This window comes from Pogona vitticeps, chromosome 7, assembly GCF_051106095.1.
Source record: "Pogona vitticeps strain Pit_001003342236 chromosome 7, PviZW2.1, whole genome shotgun sequence".
In the NCBI taxonomy this organism is placed as follows: Eukaryota; Metazoa; Chordata; class Lepidosauria; order Squamata; family Agamidae; genus Pogona; species Pogona vitticeps.
In genome coordinates, this window is record NC_135789.1 from 6,427,848 (window position 1) to 6,448,167 (window position 20,320).

The window sequence follows — 20,320 nt, forward strand, 5'->3', positions numbered from 1 at the left end:
CTTCCAGGTGAAGGAGATCGTCCTTGTGAAATTTCATTCCTAAAATTTAGTCTCACGTACATATCTTCTGCCTCACCTTCTCCCGAGCTTTTCCTTTAGATACTTCATCCATCCACTGCAATTCATCCAGAGTTTCAATAAACACTTCACGGATTTTTTCAATGAGGTCTCCGACCTAGAAAGAAAGACGAACGGGGAGACACGCATCTCAGGCTGCTTCTAATAATAGAACGGCAGGTTGCGCAATGAAGACCAACAGTTTATAGGTTTGGTGGGTCAGCTGCACCCAGCGTTGGAACAAGGTTGTTTCTATGCTAGCAAACGTTGGTTGGTCGGTCTATTCTAGATATGGCAATGGAGACAAAAATATTGTTGGTTGGTCGGTCTATTCTAGATATGGCAATGGAGACAAAAATATTGTTGATTTACAATGGTTCCAAAGAGCAAGGCCATGGAAGTGGAATTGCAGTTGTGTCCAAATAACATCATTACTGGGTGTGGTGGACTAGGTCTCAGAAGGCTTGGGTTCAATTCCCCATGAGAGTAGACCCACTGACTCAATGGGTTTCACTTAAGTGTTGATTTAACTGTTAACCAGTTGATTCAATGAGTCTACTCTAGTTGAGTCTAACCATTCGATGTTGGTCATTGTCTTAGCAGGGAGGTGAGCTGGGATGGTGATTTCCCCTGACAGAATGAGAACCTAGATGTGGTGGGGTTCTTTTTCTCTTCCCCCAAAGGATCCGTGGAAGACAGCAGCCATTCTGGAGATGACGAGTTCACCTCTGGCTTTGCATGCCTTGACAATTAGGGTGGCCTTTCACCAAGGCTCAGAAGGGTGAACATTTCACTGTAAGAATCATCACAGAAGAAGTGGAGAAGACTGAGGAAAGAGAAGAAGGAAACAAAGAAAGAGAGATGGAAGAAGAAGAGACAGAGGAGGACTGGTTTAGGTGACTGCGGAGCCAGAGGGTTGGGAGTTCGATTCTCTGCCATGCGTCCTTGACAGACACTAGGTTCGATGACCCATAAGATCCCCTCCAGCAATGCAGTTCCAAGATGATGATGATGACAAGAAGGAGGAACAAGAGCAGGAGGAGGAGATGGTGGTAACCAGGCATTCCCAAGAACCCTTGGAATAATACATATAGGTCACACATTAGCCCACATTTCGGTTATTGTTAATTTTATATTTGTAAACCGCTTAGCATAGTGTCCACACTAAGTCAGCAGTATATAAATTTATGAAATGAAAGTCTAGTTCCTAGACCTATCTACAACAGACCTATCGGATCAATGGCTTACATTTGTATTGACTTATTCAGTGCCATTTATCCATTGGGTTTGATCTAGTTGGGGCTCTTGATTGGATTTTAAGTCTTCAACAAAGAGGAGGAAGAGGAAGACAAGACAAGAAACACAACTTACCATCCTTTTACTCTTGCCGGCAAAAGTCTCCCGAACATATAGTGCGCCTACTGCATTCTCCATGTTTGTATTGACGTAGCTCACACACTCCCGCCACCGAGCCTCCTCCACCATTGTACCATAAAGAGCCTTAGATTAAAAAACAAAACAAAACAAACACTGGAATATCATCACAGTCCTAACCATCCAGCCTTGTCATGCTCTGTCTTAGTACCTTCTCACTTTTTCGCCACCCTGACCTTCACCCAGCTAAACCTTCCACCCTTCCTTCCAAAGCTCTCCGTGACTATTGGAGGTCAAGGGGCTCCAACCACAGAGATGGGATGCCGGAAGAGCATGAGCTTGTTTTTAGCATCCTGGTGACCCATCACAAAGCAAAGCAGCTGATTTGTAAGCTGTAGGGGGCGTGGAAAGCTTGCCCTGTGGCAATGAGTTGGCCTCCAGCACTCAAGGAATTCCGGTTTCCATCAATGTGCTATTTGTAACATTGTTTGATCCTAAGAAGATAAGCTTATATATGCAATCACATATTCTTGTCCTGTTGGCAGCAGCATGTTGCTAGAGTAGACTCATTGAGATCTGCAGCACAGATGAGTCATCACTTGATGGGACTCTGTGGTTCACTGCATTGGGATTTGACCCATTTATTGGCTGTAATCCAGCAGTGAGTCACAACTAGAATAGGTGCCTTGAATCAGTGGGGATTTGGTGAGTTGACTCCTCTGTGAGTGCCACTGATTCAATGGGCCTACTCTAGCTGCAACTTACTAGTGGATTTCAGCCATTCATAAAGAAGCACCCATGCCTACATGAATTATTTTCATAGATGTCTTTCTCCCATCCAGTTCCAACACAGAAAACAACAGTACTGATTGTCTTTGTGTGATTAATCACAACGATGTAATTAAAACAGAAGAAAATGCATGGGAAGTAAACAACAACAACAACAACGTTTAAATAATTTTTTTTAAAAAAGGAAACACATACGGCATGGTCGGATTACTGCTAGTTCTGCAAACGGCTAATTAGGAGCAAGATGGGGGGATATTACCTTCCTGTAACTGGCCCGGGCTTCTTTGAAACGCCGGCTCAAGCCACTAACTCTGTCAAGCACCATGCGCCAAACCAGGTAGTTCTGGAGAGTGCTGCAGGTGCAGAGAGACCAGAGGCTAGTATTGTGAAATTCCCATCCATCCATCCATCCATCCATCCATCCATCCATCCATCCATCCATCCATCCATCCATCCATCCATCCATCCATCCATCCATCCATCCATCCATCCATCCATCCATCCATCCACTCCTTCCTTCCTTCCTTCCTTCCTTCCTTCCTTCCTTCCTTCCTTCCTTCCTTCCTTCCTTCCTTCCTTCCTTCCTTCCTTCCTTCCTTCCTTCCTTCCTTCCTTCCTTCCTTCCTTCCTTCCTTCCCTCCCCCTCTTCCCTCCCTGTTCTCCATAGCCTCTGTTTTTGTCTCTTACTCTTCTGGTCTCCAGTGAAAGGTGGCAAATGCACGAATGTGGAAAGCATGTCAGATTCAAGTCTATAGACACTTTCCAAGGTGCTGAACCCAATTCAGAAACTGTGCTAAGTAACTTGGACAGTTCTTTCAGGTTCAGGCTAAAAAACAGAGCAGATTTGCTGCCCTCTCGTATATTTCCTCATATTTTTATCTCTCCCACACCATATCACTCCTAGTTTCTCACTTTACTGTTCTCTTCCTCCTTTCTCTTCCCTCTCATGCGTCCCATTCATTCATTCATTCATTCATTCATTCATTCATTCATTCATTCATTCATTCATTCATTCATTCATTCATTCATTCCATTTATATACCACTGATTTAGTGCAAAGAACGAAGGGTCGTTTACATTATCCCTGCCTCTTTTCCCCCTTCCTTTGTTGTTCTCTCTCTTTTTCCTGCCTTTTCTTCTTCTATCTCCTTCTTCTTCCTCTCTTTCTATTTCCCCCCCCCCCTGTTTTTCATAATCTCTCTACTGTCTCTTTGTTTCTTTCTGTTTTCCGCAACTGATTTTATCTACCTGGCTGAATAGTTGGCAATGACGGCTTTCAACTGCCGGAGGTATGGTATTCCGTGTACAACCACCTCCTCACTGGGGTTGATCTTGATATTTACTGAAGACATGATGTTTTGGATGAAGAAGGTCCAGTTGAAGTCCTAGAGGTACAAAAAAGAAAGAGAGATGAACCTGAGAGGTTTTGACTGTCTATAGAAGCTGAAATATGAATGCTTCCACCCACCATGGTGCTCTAGGGATTGTGTTCTGCAACACAGGCAATATTACAGAAATAACACCAGCAGAGTTACAAAAATCGGCAGCTTTCAGGCCGGAGCTGCTCCTGGGACCGCACCAGACCATCGTGCCTGCACCCAGAAGGAGCCAAAGACCATCTGCCGACCATAGCTCACTGTGTGAGAGGCAGTGAGTCTGTGGTTGGGCCCCTGCTGGATCTCCCTCTGTGGTTACAGGCCTTGCGGCCTGCTGCTCCTGGCTGCCTCACCCCCTCTCAACATCAACCACCTGGCCTAGGGGGAGAGAGAGCTTTCAGGCCGGAGCTGCCCCTGGGACCGCACCAGACCATCGTGCCTACACCCAGAAGGAGCTAAAGACCATCTGCCGGCCATTAAGAGCCTCATGGCGCAGTGGTTAAAACGCTGTACTGCAGCTAAAACTGTGCTCACGACCTGGGGTTCAAATCCCAGGTAGCCGGCTCAAGGTTGACTCAGCCTTCCATCCTTCCGAGGTCGGTAAAATGAGTACCCAGCTTGCTGGGGGGGCAATGTGTAGCCTTTATAATTAAAATTGTAAACCGCCCCGTGAGTGCTTGTAGCGCTATGGGGCGGTATATAAGTCCAATAAATAAATAAATAAATAAATAATAAATATTCGGAACAGCATACATACTGTGTCGATATTTAACAGATACTTAGATTTTTGGTTGGAACTTGTATCATAGAATACCAGTCCATGTTTTTATAGTTTTGACTGGGCCTGGTGGTTTTTGAATCATCATCATCATCATCACCACCATCATTGTCATTGTCATTGTCATCATCATCGTCAAGTCAATTCTGGCTTATGCCACCCTTTTCAGGGTTGTTTTTAAGTAGCGAGTATTCTCATGTGGTCTACCATTCCCTTCTTCTGGAAGCATCCTGGGGGGTAGTTGCTCACCCAAGGCCATAGTTTGACTTAGATATAGGAAGCCACCGATCCAGAATGGACGGGACCTTTTGGAGACCATGCAATTATAAGGTAGCCCCAAGTTCCAACTGAGTTGAGAGCCCATAACAACAACATAAAGCCATAGGTTTCTGTTCTCTACCTTCCAAGGTCCAAACCTTTATATACGTATCAGGACCAGAAGGGGACAGAAGCCTTCAGCTGTTAGCCATGTTGAACTTTAGAGAAAGTGCCTTCAGACACTCACGCTCAAATCAAATCTTTCCTGGAGCTCAGCAATCGTCATTTTATTGTAGAGGGACGTGGAATCATGTCTTTCCTCTACCGGAGTTGTAGCCTAGAAAGCAGAGAACAAAATTGCTTTTATTTATTTCTTGCTTCTTTCTTTATTTCATTGATACCCCAGCTTTTTCTTCAGGCAGCTCTGCATCTCTGTCTTCCTCCATTCCCCCCCCCCACAATAACTCTGTGGGGTAGATCAGACTGCAACGATCAGGTGTCCTAAACTCAACTTGGTGAGTTACACAGCCAAGCAGAAATTTGAACCCAGATCATCTTTCTCATCGTATTTTGCTCTAACTGCTACAGAGTATGTGTTCTTCTATAGATAGGGGGGAATTTTCTTTCATTTAGCTGAAAGTAGATCTCTCAGGAGAAATTTGGAAATTAGTGATCAGTCAAAACTATTGTGGGGGAAAATCATTTTTCCCCCAATAAAAGGGTGAGGGAGAGCAAAGAATGGGATAATCTAGGTATCTAGGGAAATATGCATTTCTTGCTATTAATCAATTTTCCTACCCACAACAGATTTCTATCAAGATACAGTGATCGGACTTCAAAACTTAACTTGCGGTCATCTTCTAAGCCATGCAAATAAGGAAAATGTGTTGTGTGACACAAAGACTTGTTTCACCGCTTGGGGGAGCACCTCTACAAAGTATGTGGTGAATGTACATCACATCAAAGTGATGCAGTTACACCTTTCAGTGCTCCGGGTTTTATTGTTTTAAAAGAGGAAGGGAGAAAAACTATGCAGGGGAAAGAAGAAGCAGTGTAAGTACATTTTAACTTCCAAAAGAACATTTCTGAATCCAAGCACAGTGCTTCAGAAGTGGAATACACTCTATATTTGTAAATTTTTTTAATGGTATCTGCTTGTTTGTCTACATTGTGGAGACGTTTGTTTGGAAAAGCAGGAGAGAGAGAGAGAGAGAGAGAGAGAGAGAGAGAGAGAGAGAGAGAGAAAGAAAGAAAGAAAGAAAGAAAGAAAGAAAGAAAGAAAGAAAGAAAAAGAAAAAAGAAAGAAAGAAAGAAAGAAAGAAAGAAAGAAAGAAAGAAAGAAAGAAAGAAAGAAAGAAAGAAAGAAAGAAAGAAAGAAAGAAAGAAAGAAAGAAAGAAAGGAGGGAGGGAGGGAGGGAGGGAGGGATTTTTTTAGGTGCACTAAAAACTGGACCTCCCAATATTACTATGCTTAAACCTTTGGACTCTGCACAAACACTGTACTTACGTTTGCAATATCTGTTTCAAACTCCATCACCTTCCTCATTTCTTCCAGAACAAAGCTGTCATCTCTGGTCAAGTTCATGTCTTGCCTAATCATCTTGGCAATGGTGACCATATACTGGAAATATGCTTCTCTCACCTATGTAGAGGGAGACAGAAACCAGTCATTCAGGGTTTAGAACTGAAACAGCACCAAATTGCCGCAAGTTACGAAGTCATGTGACTCAGGCAGGTAAGAGCAACAAAGCCTACATTGACTTCTTACCTCAATGGCCATGCGGTGCCAATATTTATGCTGCTGGTGTTAAGCCCGGTGAGAGTCATTAACAGGCTTCCTATCGCCATGGCATTTAGAAACGGCAGAAAATACTCACTTTTTTGTAGCTGCCATTGTTGAAATAGTAATCTCTGGAGGGCATTCCCAACCCAGGTTGGTCAATCTGGAGGTGGGAGAGGAAAGAAACCCGAGAAACTCATAGGAAACGGGACACGATGAATATTGGAAGTTTCAATATCAGGCATCTCAAAAGATCAATAAGTGAACAACAAAGCAAAAAATTCCGCATGGGGAAAGTCTCAAAGGTATGACCTTCTATTTCAAGCTTTAAAAGGTCTCTGGAAGGGACAGCTGGTTGGGGTAGGAAGATCTCTAACAGAGATGCTGAAAGGTTGTGGTCAAACACAGAAGACTACCTGTCCCTGAAGGTTGACTAGCTACTGTCTGGGCTACTGTAATGAGGTTTAGAGATCGCATCTGGATCTTTTGTTGATACTATCAAACCGTATAACATTTGCCTTTCCTGTAAGTTTGAATCACACCTTATAAATGTTGGAGTTATTGCAAACTCGCATGCTGCCTGGAGAATGTATGGCTGGGAGGTAGGGAACTTTACATGTCAATCTATCCAACATTAACCAATTGCTCCTCCCTGCCTCTGAGTTCAGAGGGAATCCCGCCTCTTTGCTCTGAGCTCTTTCCCTCTTTGTAGTCTGTTGGGGTCTACCAGTCTGTTGAGGCCTGTCGATCAAAAGCAGCCATGTTTTGTTCAGTTTACTGGGTGATCTGTTCAGAACTGTAAGTTTTAAAAAATGGTTTTTATTCTTCCTACTTTATAAGTCTCAGAGTGAGTTACAGAGACTGTAAGTGCCAGTTGATGAGAGAAGGGGGGTGGTCTGCTCTGGGGAATGTGAAGCCTGTAAATCATTTCTACTGAGCGACTTGGGAGGAAGGACAAGTCATTGATATTTTAGCGAGAGAGGATCGATGCTCAGAAAAGGACCAACCGCCCCCCCCCGTGCCATGCATAATTGATCACTTTTTGGAAGGCTTACATAAATTATATTCCGGCTGGAATCCCGGTCATCATGCCATACAAATAGGTCAATTAGGATCCGGGTATTAAATTGAGAATTCAGCAGGGCAAGCTGTTCTTCCATGCTCCACTTTGGCTCTGTGGTAAAAAAGGATTTTTACAGAACAAGCAGAACAAGATGGGGGGGGGAGGAGTACACAAAGAGTAACTAACAACAAACTAGTAAACAGAGGCTCTAGTAAACCAAAGCTAATTAGATCTGGCGAGTCTGATCATTCCAGGGGGTCAACGTATGGGGTCATGAATGTTTCTTCTAAAAACAATGGTTTAGGAAATGAGCATGAGACATTTCTGCAACTCCTACAAAGACTCCAACCTTCCTCAGCTCAGCTTTGTGAAAGCTTCAGTTTCTCTATACTCCTCACCGCCTTGAGGTTCTAGTGCCATCGGCGAGGCTTTACTTCTGAGTAAATATGTGTCGTTTGGGCTGCTGAATAAGGGCATACTCTTAACCAGCCAAAGCTTGGCTAGGCTGACATTAGACTAGTCAATGTGCTGAATCCAAAACCTATCCAAACTAGTAGGGTGTGTGCATGATCCTGTGTCATTACCCTTCTGCCAGTTCACAGATTTGCTCACTATTTGGAATAAACCCATGAAAATCAAAGAGGTTTGGAGTTTGCCATCTTTGATTTCTCTTTGTCCTAGATGGGACCTCTAAGGCCATCGAGTCCAACCCCCTTGATCAAGGCAGGGGTCCAAAACCCTCTCTGCTACATCCCCAAGGCTCTCTGGCCTCCCTGTTACCGTCGGTAATATTCCAGTCTGCAGAAGCCACCGGCCAGCCTCCGATCATGTCTAAAACCTCCAGCAATGGTAAGGAATCACTTTGCTCTATGAAACCTAGAGATTGGACAGAGGGGGTGGGGTGGGAGAAGCAAATAAGATAATCTATGGATTAATCGATGTTGTTGCATATAGCCTGAGAAAGCAACAAAGCATTTTTATACATACAGCATATATATATATATATATATATATATATATATATATATATATATATATATATATATATATATATACACATCCCATAAGAAGCATCACCGACTGACTGACCGAGAGAGATAGAGATAGAGAGAGAGAAATTATTATGGATTGCATACATCACCAACACCTTTCCAGACTCCATTTAATTGTATATAGTGTTAATGTATGTACCAAGGTCCAGGTTTATAGAGCCTGTGTCCTGAGCACATCCTGTACTGCAGTGAGTCCTGGACCCCTTGTGCACGGCAGGAGAGGAAGCTGGACACCTTCCATATGTGTTGTCTCTGATGAATTTTTGGTATCACCTGGCAGGACAAAGTTCCAAGTAGAGTAGTCCTAGAACAAGCTGGAATTTTTAGCATGTATACATTACTGAAACAGCAACGTCTACATTGGCTTGGGCACGTCGTGAGAATGGCTGATGGTCGGATTCCAAAAGTTCTCCTCTATGGAGAACTAGTGCAGGGAAATCACCCCAGAGGGAGACCACAGCTGCGATACAAGGACATCTGCAAGTGGGATCTGAAGGCCTTAGGAATGGACCTCAACAGATGGGAAACCTTGACCTCTGAGCGTTCAGCCTGGAGGCAGGCATTGCATCACGGCCTCCCCCAATTTGAAGAGATCCTTGTCCAGCAGCCTGAGGCAAAGATGGTGACCCAGGACTTGGCCTGTTGGGTCTGTCTAGAGGTCAGACCTGCCCTTTCTAGGCCAGAGAGACAAGGGAAGGGCATGATGTTGAATTCCTCAAGGGCACCATTTGGCACAAACGGTCCAGGAAACCATGCTGTTTTAAATAAATATGCAATTTTTTTATTATTTTTTTTGCAGAGGAAGCAGAAGAAGAGGAGGAGAGGATGGAGAAGAAGAAGAGGAGGAAAAAGTGATGATGAAGCATAACCAAAAAGGAGGAGGTGAAGGAGTGGCAGCTTCAGACTTCTCCAAGCTCTGGAATTCAGAGAAGAGGTTCATGTCTCTCCAACCAGAATCTTAGGTAAATCTATCGATCAGGGAAGAGAGTGAATAAATTCAAAAAAAAAAAAAAAAATCAGAGGAGACTCACTTTCATTCATACAAGATCTGTAAAGTAATTTTGCCTTCTGGAAGGCTTCTCGATCTTTGCTGTTGGGCGTCTCCAGCACACCTAAAGAGAGTTAGAGGCAGAGTCACCAACACACAACAGGGCAAGAGCTAAACCAGGGATTTCCTATTGTTTTTGGCCCATCCTTTTAGCTATTATGTCACCAGAGCCCTTAGGCTCTCTGTCCAAAAGTTCTCTGGGCAACCTTGGACTAATTGATTTCTCCCAGTGTAAGCAACTCTTCCATCCATCCATCCATCCATCCATCCATCCATCCATCCATCCATCCATCCATCCATCCATCCATCCATCCATCCATCCATCCATCCATCCATCCATCCATCCATCCATCCATCCATCCATCCATCCATCCATCCATCCATCCATCCATCCATCCAATTTCTTCTATAAAGGGATTCAAGCATTTAAATTATTCAAATAAAGGGACTCAAATACTTATTTATTTAATTTCTGCTGTAAAAAAATTACAGGGCAGCTCATAGGAGAAGACCTTGGATTGGGAACTATATGCAAAAGGATCTATTCCCAGTAGATCGGAGGGTCGTGATTTTCGTCTCCTTTGTATCTCGCCTTATAGCATGCTTTGTTTTGTGATTGGTTATTAGAAGCCATATGTACAGGCTTAACTGGCAAGTCTGATTGCTGAGGCAGTTGTCTCTGAGGGAATCCTGTTGTGGGAGGGGAAATGGATTGATCACAGGGATGACACCTAACCCTTCATGTCTAGTTTGACCCTCAGATTGAGTCTGGACAAATCAAAGTACAGGTCTGTACACGCACAGAGAGGACAAAGTCAAGATCACAGTCTCTCACCTTTGAGAATAATCTCAAGCTCATCTCTTAGGGTGTCGAAGATGCTGTATCTAGAACTCGTTTCTGGGATGACATGCCTATTCAGCCATCCACCACAGGCATACTGATAGAAGTTCTGGCAGGGCTCAGCTTTTGGGTCCATGTTCTGAATGATCCGAGCCGCTGTGTGTCAAAGAAACATTAAACATTAACATCAGGGGAGAGACAAGATATTTTCCTATTCATCGAACCATAGAATCATGGAGTTGGTAGGGACCTATAAGGCATCGAGTCCAACCCACTACTCAGGGCAGGAATCCAAATCAAAGTGTATCGGACTTTTAGTTGTCCAATTTTCTCTTCAAGGCCTCCAGTATTGTGCTCACCCCACCCCACCCCCCGAGGTCATTGGTCCCATTGTTGTATTGCTCTAACAGATAAAGAGTTTCCCCCCCTGATATTCAGTCTAAATCTGGCTCTCTGTAACCTGAGCCCATTATTATGTGTCCTGCACCTCTGGGAGGATCAAAAACAGATCTTGCCCCTTCTCTGTATGACCACTTTTTAAGTATTTGAAAAGTGTGATCTTATCTCCCCTCACTCTTCTTCCTGCCGGGCTAAACAGCCCCAGTTTTGTCCGTCTTTCCTTCTAGGGCTTGGTTTCCAGTCCCGTCATACCTTCAAGAAAATTGTGGCATTCTTCATACTAGGATGGCGCACAGCTCCCCTAGTTTGATCTGAAGGTTCTGAATGTATAGTGGTGCCTCGCTTAACGATTGATTCGCTTAATGAAGAAATCACTTGATGATTAGGTTTTTGTGATCGCAAAAGCGATCGCAAAACAATGGTTTAAATGGGAAAAATCCGCTTCACAATGCTTGGTTCCCTGCCTCAGGAACCGATTTTCGCATTACGACACTCTAAAAACAGCTGATCATCGGGTTTCAAAACTGCCACCGGGTGTACAAAATGGCTCCCCACTGTTTTCTAGGATGGATTCCTCGCTTTACAGGCAGCGAAAATGGCTGGCCCATGGAGGATCTTCGCTGGACGGTGAGTTTTCAGCCCATTGGAATGCATTGAAGGGTTTTCAATGCATTTCAATGGGCTTTTTTATTTCGCTTAACGAGGATTTTGTTCTACAGCGATTTCGCTGGAACGGATTATCCTCATTAAGTGAGGCACCACTGTATCTTACTTTCAGTCCAGCTCAAAGACCCAGTTCCTGCTCCAGATCTAAATTGATTTCTAACTTTATAAAGTCAATGAATCGGAAAACCAAAAGCGTTATAACTTATTTTTGTTTTGTTTTTACACTGACATATACAAAGTTTGAACACAGCTAGACCCTGGACCCAAACAAGGTGAGGTTTAGCATGAGGCTTGACTGTAGCTGAATGGATTTGCAAATTCAGTTCTCTTTGTCCTGGAATCAAAGTAGTTAGTTCTGCTTTGATCTGAACCCCCTACAAAGCAGTCTAATCAGGCTTGATTTGGTTTGGAACTTGTGATTTGTCTGAATTTGGTGTCCGTGCTTATTTCATACACACAGAATCATCCATGCATTTTAAGAACACCAATTAACATGCATAAACCTGATGGACAGACACGGCTATACTGTAATCAACGGCTAAACCCCTGCTGCTTATTGTGCTAAACCAGACAAATCTAAGCCTTTTGAATCATTGGGAATTTAGTAATTCAACTCTTGAGCAAGAGCCATTGATTCAAATGTGCCTACTCAGTGACAATATGCAAAATTAAGTCACAGTTAGAGAAGGCGCATTTGAATCAATAGAATTTATGGAGGAATTGATTCTCCAGATTTCTATTGATTCCAATGGGCCTACTCTAGTGCAATTGACTATGCTAGGCCAGTGGTCCCCAATCTTCAGTACCCAGATGTTCTTGGACCACAACTGCCATAAATTTTGGCTAACACAGCTAGTGATGGAGGCTTCTGGGAGTTTTCATCCAAGAACATCTGGGGAACTCAAGGATGAGAACGACCATGCTAAGCAATAGGATTTTGGCCAATGAAACTATGTATGCTACGAAACTTGTGTAAAGACATGCAGACATTATCAAGGAATGTATTTGGAAAACGCATACAATTTTCCATGTGGATCCAAAAAATATTGCAACTCAGTACAACAATGCAAGAATGGGATGGGAATACATAAATAGTAGAGACAAATGTGGAGAAATTGAGAGTAAAGCCACAATCCTATTGTTCATGTATGTTTGGTAAGGGAAAGTTTCTAAACCACAGTGGCAAACTGCTGGATCCTGCATGCCAGATCACGTAGTGGTGCAAGGAGCACAACCAGCACCTCATAATGGAGTAGCAAATTGCCGTCATGACTTACAGCTTGACAGGGGGGGCTGGACTCGATGCTCTATGGCAGTGGTCCCCCAACCTTGGGCCTCCAGATGTTCTTGGACTTCAACTCCCAGAAATCCTGGGCAGCAGAGGTGGTGGTGAAGGCTTCTGGGAATTGTAGTCCAAGAACATCTGGAGGCCCAAGGTTGGAGGCCACTGATCTATAGGGTCCCTTCCAACTCTACAGTTCTAAGATGATGGTGATGACGATGAAGATGAAGATGACTCTCCCTTACTCTAGCATAAGCCTACAACAGGATTCTGGCCAGAGAGTTTTCTACATCTCAAGTCCAGAGTCACAACCTCTTTGGTGTAATGTAGCCCAATTGAAGCAACCCATCAGTGGGTGTGCCATGCAGATTTTCTGTAATATTTCCCACATGTATCCTTCATCTTGCAGAAAAAATACATTGCATCATGCTTTGTCCTTGTATATATCTTAAGAATTGGCTTTAGCACAACAGAGTATGAACCAGAATGTTTGCCGAATACTTCATGCAACCGAGATCAAAGGTAGTCCGATACATGACCTGCCGGCAGATTTTCTGATTTCTAAATATTTTTGTTTTGTTTTGCCAAAAGGCTAATTAATTTCTTGTTGACAGAAGATATCCGTAACAATGCGTGTTTTGAGCAATCAGCTTGGAGCAACATTTCTGAACATTAACCAGATTCATGAACAACATTTCTAAACATTAACCAGATTCATGAACAACATTTCTGAACACTATTCAGATTCATGGAAAACATTTCATTTCATGAATGGTTCAACTGTTGGGTTCAGTTATGCAACACTTTTCCATCTATGCCATGGCTCCCAACCTTAGGTCCTCCAGATGTTCTTGGACTAAAACTCCCAGAAGCCTTCCCCACTAGCTGGGTTGACCAGGATCTCCAGGAACTGTAGTTCAAGGACATCTAGAAACCCAATGTTGGGGACCGCTAGTCTATAATTCAGAGTCTAAATCTAATTTTGTGACAGACAAAGATCTTCTGCTATCAGTAGGTTTTTCCTTAGTGACTGGCTAATTTTTAATGGAATCTTGTGCCTTGTTGCTTTTAAATGTATTTTTAGTATGATTTTATTTCCCCTCTAAAATATAATATTTATTGCATTTTAAATAGATATTTATATACTTACTGGATTTAGCTTTTAGATACTACCTTTTTAAGGATGTGAGCTGCCTCGGGTCCTTTTTAAGGAGAGAGGTAGGTTAAACACATCTAAATAAACAAATAGAGGTGCTCTTCCTTCCTTCCTTCCTTCCTTCCTTCCTTCCTTCCTTCCTTCCTTCCTTCCTCCCTCCCTCCCTCCCTCCCTCCCTCCCTCACTCACTCACTCACTCACTCACTCACTCACTCACAACTTTGTTGCATTGTGTATGAGTCATGTGCACCTTGAAGTCCGCTAAGGAAGTCTTCAATCAGTTGTGATTGCCACTGATGATGACATCACTTCTGTTGCTCACTCAGAGTTGTGCAACAGGATTTCAGCCTTTGTTATTTATATACATGTTTGCCAAGTCTTAGCATTTCCCCCCATTTTTCATTGCAAGTAAAGAATGCTTTCAGAAAAGACAACAACATAATTACCTGCAGTCACACAGCCGTGAGTGGTGCATATGTTCTCTAGGTTGCCACCGTACTGCGTGTCTGTAAGAACAATATAGACACATAAAACACCCATCGTTCAGACAGAGGATGCAAAATTTCCTGTACAAAGTTTAGAGAAGACCACGTGTCAGAGCTGAAACTATTCAGATTGCCCACATGGATGAGCCATATGGGTGTGTGTGTGTGTGTGTGTGTGTGTGTGTGTGTGTGTGTGTGTTGCTTCTTGGACTTCTGTGTTGTATTCCTTCAGTACAGTCAATATTAATCTCTGGCTGGTCTTTCTGAAAAGCTGGACTGAGGAAAGAAATGAGGTGTTCCCTGGCAGTTTTGCTCCTCCCTGATAATCAGATTAAAAAAAAGTAGAGCTAAGTGGCCTTCTGATCTCCTTCCAAAAAATTTATCTCACAGGATTCTTGATTCTCTATGTCACTCAAGGATCTTTAATTTCATTAAGAAGTCTTATCTGTTGTATTCTTGGACCCAGAAACTTCCTTTATTGTACGACTTTGGAGTCACCTCCAAGAGACCCTCTTTGAATCTCCCTGCCTATTCTTTAATATTGGCTTGACTCTGAATTGTTATTGGACTTTGCTTTGGATATCTCTTTCTCTCTCTGGCTCTGTCCCTGATAGGACTCGGCTTGTCTGAACACAGATTTGCCTGTTGACTCTGTTTCTGGACTCCCCCTACCTGGTCACATTGCTACACCTGCCCTAACTCATATTAGATATTGAGACTGCTGTGGGAGCCGCCTACCCAGGAACAGGACAGTCTCTTTGGTTCTTCAGAGGACAATAATGTTGCACATACTTTGGGTGGAAAAGGTCCCAGGCATTCCATGTAGCTGGCAAACAATCCTACTGGAAAGCTTGGTGAGATACTGCTGGCCAAAGTCAACTCTATTGGGTTAGATACACCAAGATTCTGACTTCTTATGGCAGGAGTGAAAAATATGAAATCTGTGTCCTCAAATAAACATTGGGGGAATTATGTGTGTAGAGGGACGATGAGAATCACATTACTTTTTCCTGACTCTCATAATGGAGCGAAGCACAAAAAGTTACCTATTCTATTTTTGTTGGGTTCTGAGATCGCTCGGCTTGGATGCCACATGGACTCATTATTTAGAACAGATATAAAGACAGATCACCACAATGACATCCAACCTCTGGTAGGAGAGGAACAACAACAAGATGACAACAGCAGCAGCAGCAGCAGCAGCAGCAGCAGCAACAACAACAACAACAACAACAACAACAACAACAACAACAACACATACTGCGCTGATATTTACTTAGGTTTTCGGTTAAAGCTTGTATCTCTTATATAATACCAATCAATGTTTTTATAATTTTGATTGACTTTGCCTAGGTGTTTTTCAATAAAAACAACAGCAGCAGCAACAATAGTAATGTGCTATCAAATAAATTCTGACTTTCAGCAACCCTTTTCAGGGTTTTCAGAGAATTCAGAAGTGGTTTCCCATTCCCTTCTTCTCAAACTGTGCAGCTTGCCCAAGGCTACACAGGATGGCCATACTCTTTGGAGGCACAGTGGAGAATCAAACGTCTGACTGTCGTCCTGGTGGTAGAGCTATCCATCTGAATTAAGGAGACAGCACCTAACAATCAAAGTTAGTTCTGTACACAGCACACAATGTATGTATGCATGTATGTATATAAAATGTTATTTAATGCTATGAGTTAATTGGAGTGTTGATCTCCTTTTTAGCAGTGGAGAAGTGTTTCAAAAGAATCCCTTCTTCCCTGAAAAGTTGAAGTTGGGTAGCCAAGTTCTCTTTCCATCTTTCAATCTCTTCATGTTCGCTCACCGGCCAACCTATATGTAATTTTGCCCTTTTTCCAAAATGTTTCCAGCCGGTTCGTGGATGGAATTGGCTGCTGTATACATGGAAAGAATGATTCAGTGGTGACTGCTTTATGTCAGCTTGTCAGCTACGATCATCACGTCTCCGCAGACGTTATGGTCAACCGTTGAGAAATAAACACGGTTACATAAACAACAAACAACATGGAGATTTTTCCACATTGCCCCATTGATTTAAATTCTCCCCAGTGACAGAAAATTTGTCCTGTATCCAAGTAGTCCCATTTTACTTGATTGTTCTTTGATCTTCCTACTTGGCTTGGAAGTCTATAGAGTGATTTCCAGATGGTCTAGCTAGACCCTTGTCCTGGTGGGAGACACCCTTCATCAGCCTCATCCCGGCAATCATCCTGCTCCTCTAGAATTTAACATGCCAAAACAGAAGCAATCGGCTGATTTTTCTTCCAACTTTCCGTAAGATATTAAGTTGTGGTGTTTCTACTAGTTTTGAATAAAGGCTGAAATATAGTTATATGTTGCAACTAGAATAGGCCCATTGAATTGATGGGGATTTGGTGAGTCAGCACCCAGCCACGGGTGATCTGTGGGAGTCGGAAATTCATGGAGAAATGCCCTTTTGCCTGAGATAAGATGATGTCTCTTCTTCTCCTGTTCCTGCTCCTGACTCACAAACCTGGAGCCACACTGGCTTGAGGTGGAGATACTTAGTGTGGACGTAAGAAGCAATTTGCAGAAGCTTCTCCATTTTTTTTTGTGATGGTCACCACTTTGCTTCCTCACAGGACTCCAGGAGCATGCTAAGTTCAGGGCACTGTCAAGTGATACAGAATTTGTCTACCTTAGGCCAAAAGGAAGTAGTTTCAGTGTGCCTACGACAGCCGAGTCCCAACTAAACCCCAAGAAACAGGGGGTTGTCTTTCACTTGAAGAAATGGAGTGGGATAAATTGAAGGCAGTGGTCCCCAGATGTTCTTGGACTACAACTCCCAGAAGCCTTCATCACTGGCTCTGCTGGCCAAGAACATCTGGGGACCCAAGGTTGGTAACCACCGTTAATGCTTCCCATCGTTAGGTTCCCAGATGTTCTTGTACACAAACTTCCAGAAGCCTTTGCCACTAGCTGGGCTGGCCAGGATTTCTGGGAATTGTAGTACAAGAACATCTGGGACCCAAGGCTGGGAACTACTGAATTGCGGAATGCCTAGGGTGCAGGATGGTGCCTTCAAAGGAGGCGTTTGAACACAGCTTCAAAAATAAGTTCTTCAAAGCAGAAACCACTCCGCAAGGAATTTAGTGGCATCATGTCAATCTTTTTGTTGAAACATCAACAAAGCTTCTTTTTGTTAGGAGAGATGGACTTATGTCCCATTTGTAGCAGATGTGTTTTTGGCCCAAACTTTGACCCCCAAGTGGTTCTGGATGGTAAAATCTCATGACTTTTATGTGTTTTTTGTTTGTTTGTTAAAGATCTGTTCTTCTTCTTCACCCTTCATCAAGAATATGAACAATTGCCTAAGGCATAGTTGGAAGAAAAAGAAGGTGGGTGGATCGGTGGAAAAGTGTAGACGGGGAAGACAAAACCATAGACTGAAATAAGCCTTTCGAAGAGACAGTGGAAAGATTTCGTACAGCCTTGTGGCGAATTCTCAAAAACGGTCCGAAGCCAATCAATTAAGAATGGAGGACACTCCATCCCAACTTAGCAACGCCACCACCTCTTACAACAGAGAAAAGACAACAACAACACATATTGCTTAATGGATGGATGTCGAAAAGTATCTCCCACCAGGACAAGATTCTCTCTGTGCGTGCCTTGCACGCATGTGAATAGGTCTGTTCATTCTGAGCATGACAAATACTGGAGGCAAAAGGGTTAAGCACATCACCCTCCCACCCTGTTTCTATCTACTCAGTATTAAAGCCTGCAGCTGAACTTTATGAGCAATAAAAATAATGGTGATAATGAGTACAAATGCAGGATCATGCCTCATGTGCTTTGCCCCGAGGAGTCTGTTTGTAGGTTGGTTGGGTAGAAGATGTATTTTTTTTTCCAAATTCCCTGATCCCTGTAAGCCTTCAAAAAGTGAAATCAAAGAGGTGGTTAAGCTAACTGATGTACTGATTCATTTTCTTATCTATAGAAAGCGAGTGTTCTGTGCTGTCTGTTCTGACTTCAAGCGCTAAGCCCTCCCCGAGGTCATCTCGGGATGCTGAATGTCTAGAGGTTCCTGAGACCTATCAAGACTTCCAGGAAAACTCCTCTGCCAATTAGCCCGATCCCCATATTAAAGACAGCTTAGCCCACCCGCCATAATCACGTCATGGAGCAGTGAGTTCCGCAGTTTATCTCTGTGACGAAATGCTTGTGTGTTTTGTTTCCTTGGCCCTGATTTCAGCTCCACTGGTTCCAGGGGGGAAAACACACACACACACACACACACCTTATTTTCTTCCCAAGACGTATGAGGTCGTAAACCTAGCAAAGATGGGCATTGAATTGGCAAGAGGATTCGCGACACTAAAAGTATGACTTAATTCTCTCTTTCTCTCCATGACTTCACTGGCAATAGGCAAAGAAGCTTTTTTTAAAAAACAAACAAACGGTGGATTAAATGAAGCCCTCTCCCGTCGCTCAGCTTGGTGTGGGCGTTCTTTTAAAACTCTCTCATTCCCTAACAGCCTGTGTTGCATTTTCTCAGTGGCCTCTCTGCTCTTCTGCAGCAGGTTTTTGTGGATCTAAGACGGGATAAATTCTAATAAGGAAACATGGCACCTAAGCTCAAAATTGTTTACACTGGGGGGGGGGAACTTCACATAAAGCATTGGGGGGGGAGACAAAGAACCAGTTGGCACCCAGAGCAAAATAGGACAGTAAGAATACCTTGAAATACTCTACTGCATAGACAACTCATGAATAAGAGAGTGGGATCACTCTCCCCAGATATCTGGGAGTAAGGCACCCCTATTCCAGTGCATCAGCCGCCTCTGATCTGTTCCCTTCCTCGCATCAACCATCAGCCCTCATTTCATTCTTTTATATTCTTCTTTGCTGTGCTGGTTTTGAACTCCCCTTAAGTTTTTCTTTCTACAAGTCTGTGTGTGTGTTAATTTTTTATAAAATCTGAGGTTGTCCTTAGCCTTCTTAAGGCTGGTGTGTGTGCATGGATGATGTCATTTTGCCTGTCTAAGCTACAGGATCACCTTGGGAATTGGGAGATTTGAGCTCCCTGGAACAAAGTGATTGCTGATGACTTTGAGTCAACTGGCAAACTCCATCAGGGGTACTAGAATCTGGCTGTTTTGCTCCGTGAGTTAGGACTCTGAGGTTGGGAGTTTGATTCCCCACTGTGCCTCCAGGGAGAAGACCCAGCCTGTGTAGCCTTGGGCAAACTGCACAGTCCCAGGGATCCCTCCCCAGAAGAAGGGAAGGGTCAACCACTTCTGAGTCTTCTCTAACTGGAAAACTCTGCAAAGAGTCACCATGAGTCAGAATGGACTTGACGGCACATTACTATTAGTACTATTCTGTGTTTGAACCCAACAGATAACCTGTTGCATGTGTGACTTCTTCTTGGGTTGATTTGGTCACTGAGCTGACATCTATTGTGAAACAGCATCAATAAACTCTTTGATTACAATTATGATCTTTCTTCCCCTATTATTGCTTTCAAAACATGGTTCAACCCCCCCCCCCCGAATGCAAAATCTACATGTTATAAAGGTGATTTGACACATATCTTCTTCTTTTTTAAAAAGATGATAATAAACAACTCCATAGGGACAGCTGCTCTTTTGAACTGTCCCAGGAGAGAAGAAATGACAACATTTGGAAACAGAGTCCTGTACGTGATAAATCCAAATTCATAAACATAAGAGAGTTCTGGTTTGCTTACCTTTGCTCTTTGAATACAGTACGACAAGGGTCACCAGAGCACAGGTCATGAGGACTAGCAGCACAGACAGACAGACAGCTACCAAGCTCCAGGACTTCTGCCCAGTTTTGTTTGATTTTTCGACAATATCCATTTGGCTTTCTGACTTCCCCATTATAGTCACTCTACAGGAGAAGGGGACAAAAAATATTAAC

The 20,320-nt window shown here is 43.2% G+C and overlaps 1 protein-coding gene and 1 long non-coding RNA gene across 2 annotated transcripts in view; one reads left to right on the forward strand and one right to left on the reverse strand.

Annotated features, from left to right (window-relative positions):
* Positions 1-20,320, reverse strand: part of MMEL1 (membrane metalloendopeptidase like 1) — a 30,932-nt gene that overhangs the window by 9,839 nt on the left and 773 nt on the right. The window contains exons 2-14 of the mRNA XM_020810426.3: positions 20,127-20,290; positions 14,366-14,425; positions 10,411-10,572; positions 9,559-9,639; positions 8,256-8,351; positions 7,468-7,586; positions 6,510-6,575; positions 6,140-6,274; positions 4,880-4,969; positions 3,469-3,605; positions 2,480-2,573; positions 1,429-1,557; positions 77-175 (exon numbers count right to left, since the gene is read on the reverse strand). Of these exons, the coding sequence (XP_020666085.3) occupies positions 77-175; positions 1,429-1,557; positions 2,480-2,573; positions 3,469-3,605; positions 4,880-4,969; positions 6,140-6,274; positions 6,510-6,575; positions 7,468-7,586; positions 8,256-8,351; positions 9,559-9,639; positions 10,411-10,572; positions 14,366-14,425; positions 20,127-20,290 (1,432 nt within the window). The remainder of the gene's footprint in view (positions 1-76; positions 176-1,428; positions 1,558-2,479; positions 2,574-3,468; positions 3,606-4,879; positions 4,970-6,139; positions 6,275-6,509; positions 6,576-7,467; positions 7,587-8,255; positions 8,352-9,558; positions 9,640-10,410; positions 10,573-14,365; positions 14,426-20,126; positions 20,291-20,320) is intronic.
* LOC144584022 (uncharacterized) lies at positions 8,210-9,543 on the forward strand. Its single transcript, XR_013538014.1, has 2 exons — positions 8,210-8,324; positions 9,327-9,543. It is a non-coding gene; the product is annotated as an uncharacterized LOC144584022 (long non-coding RNA).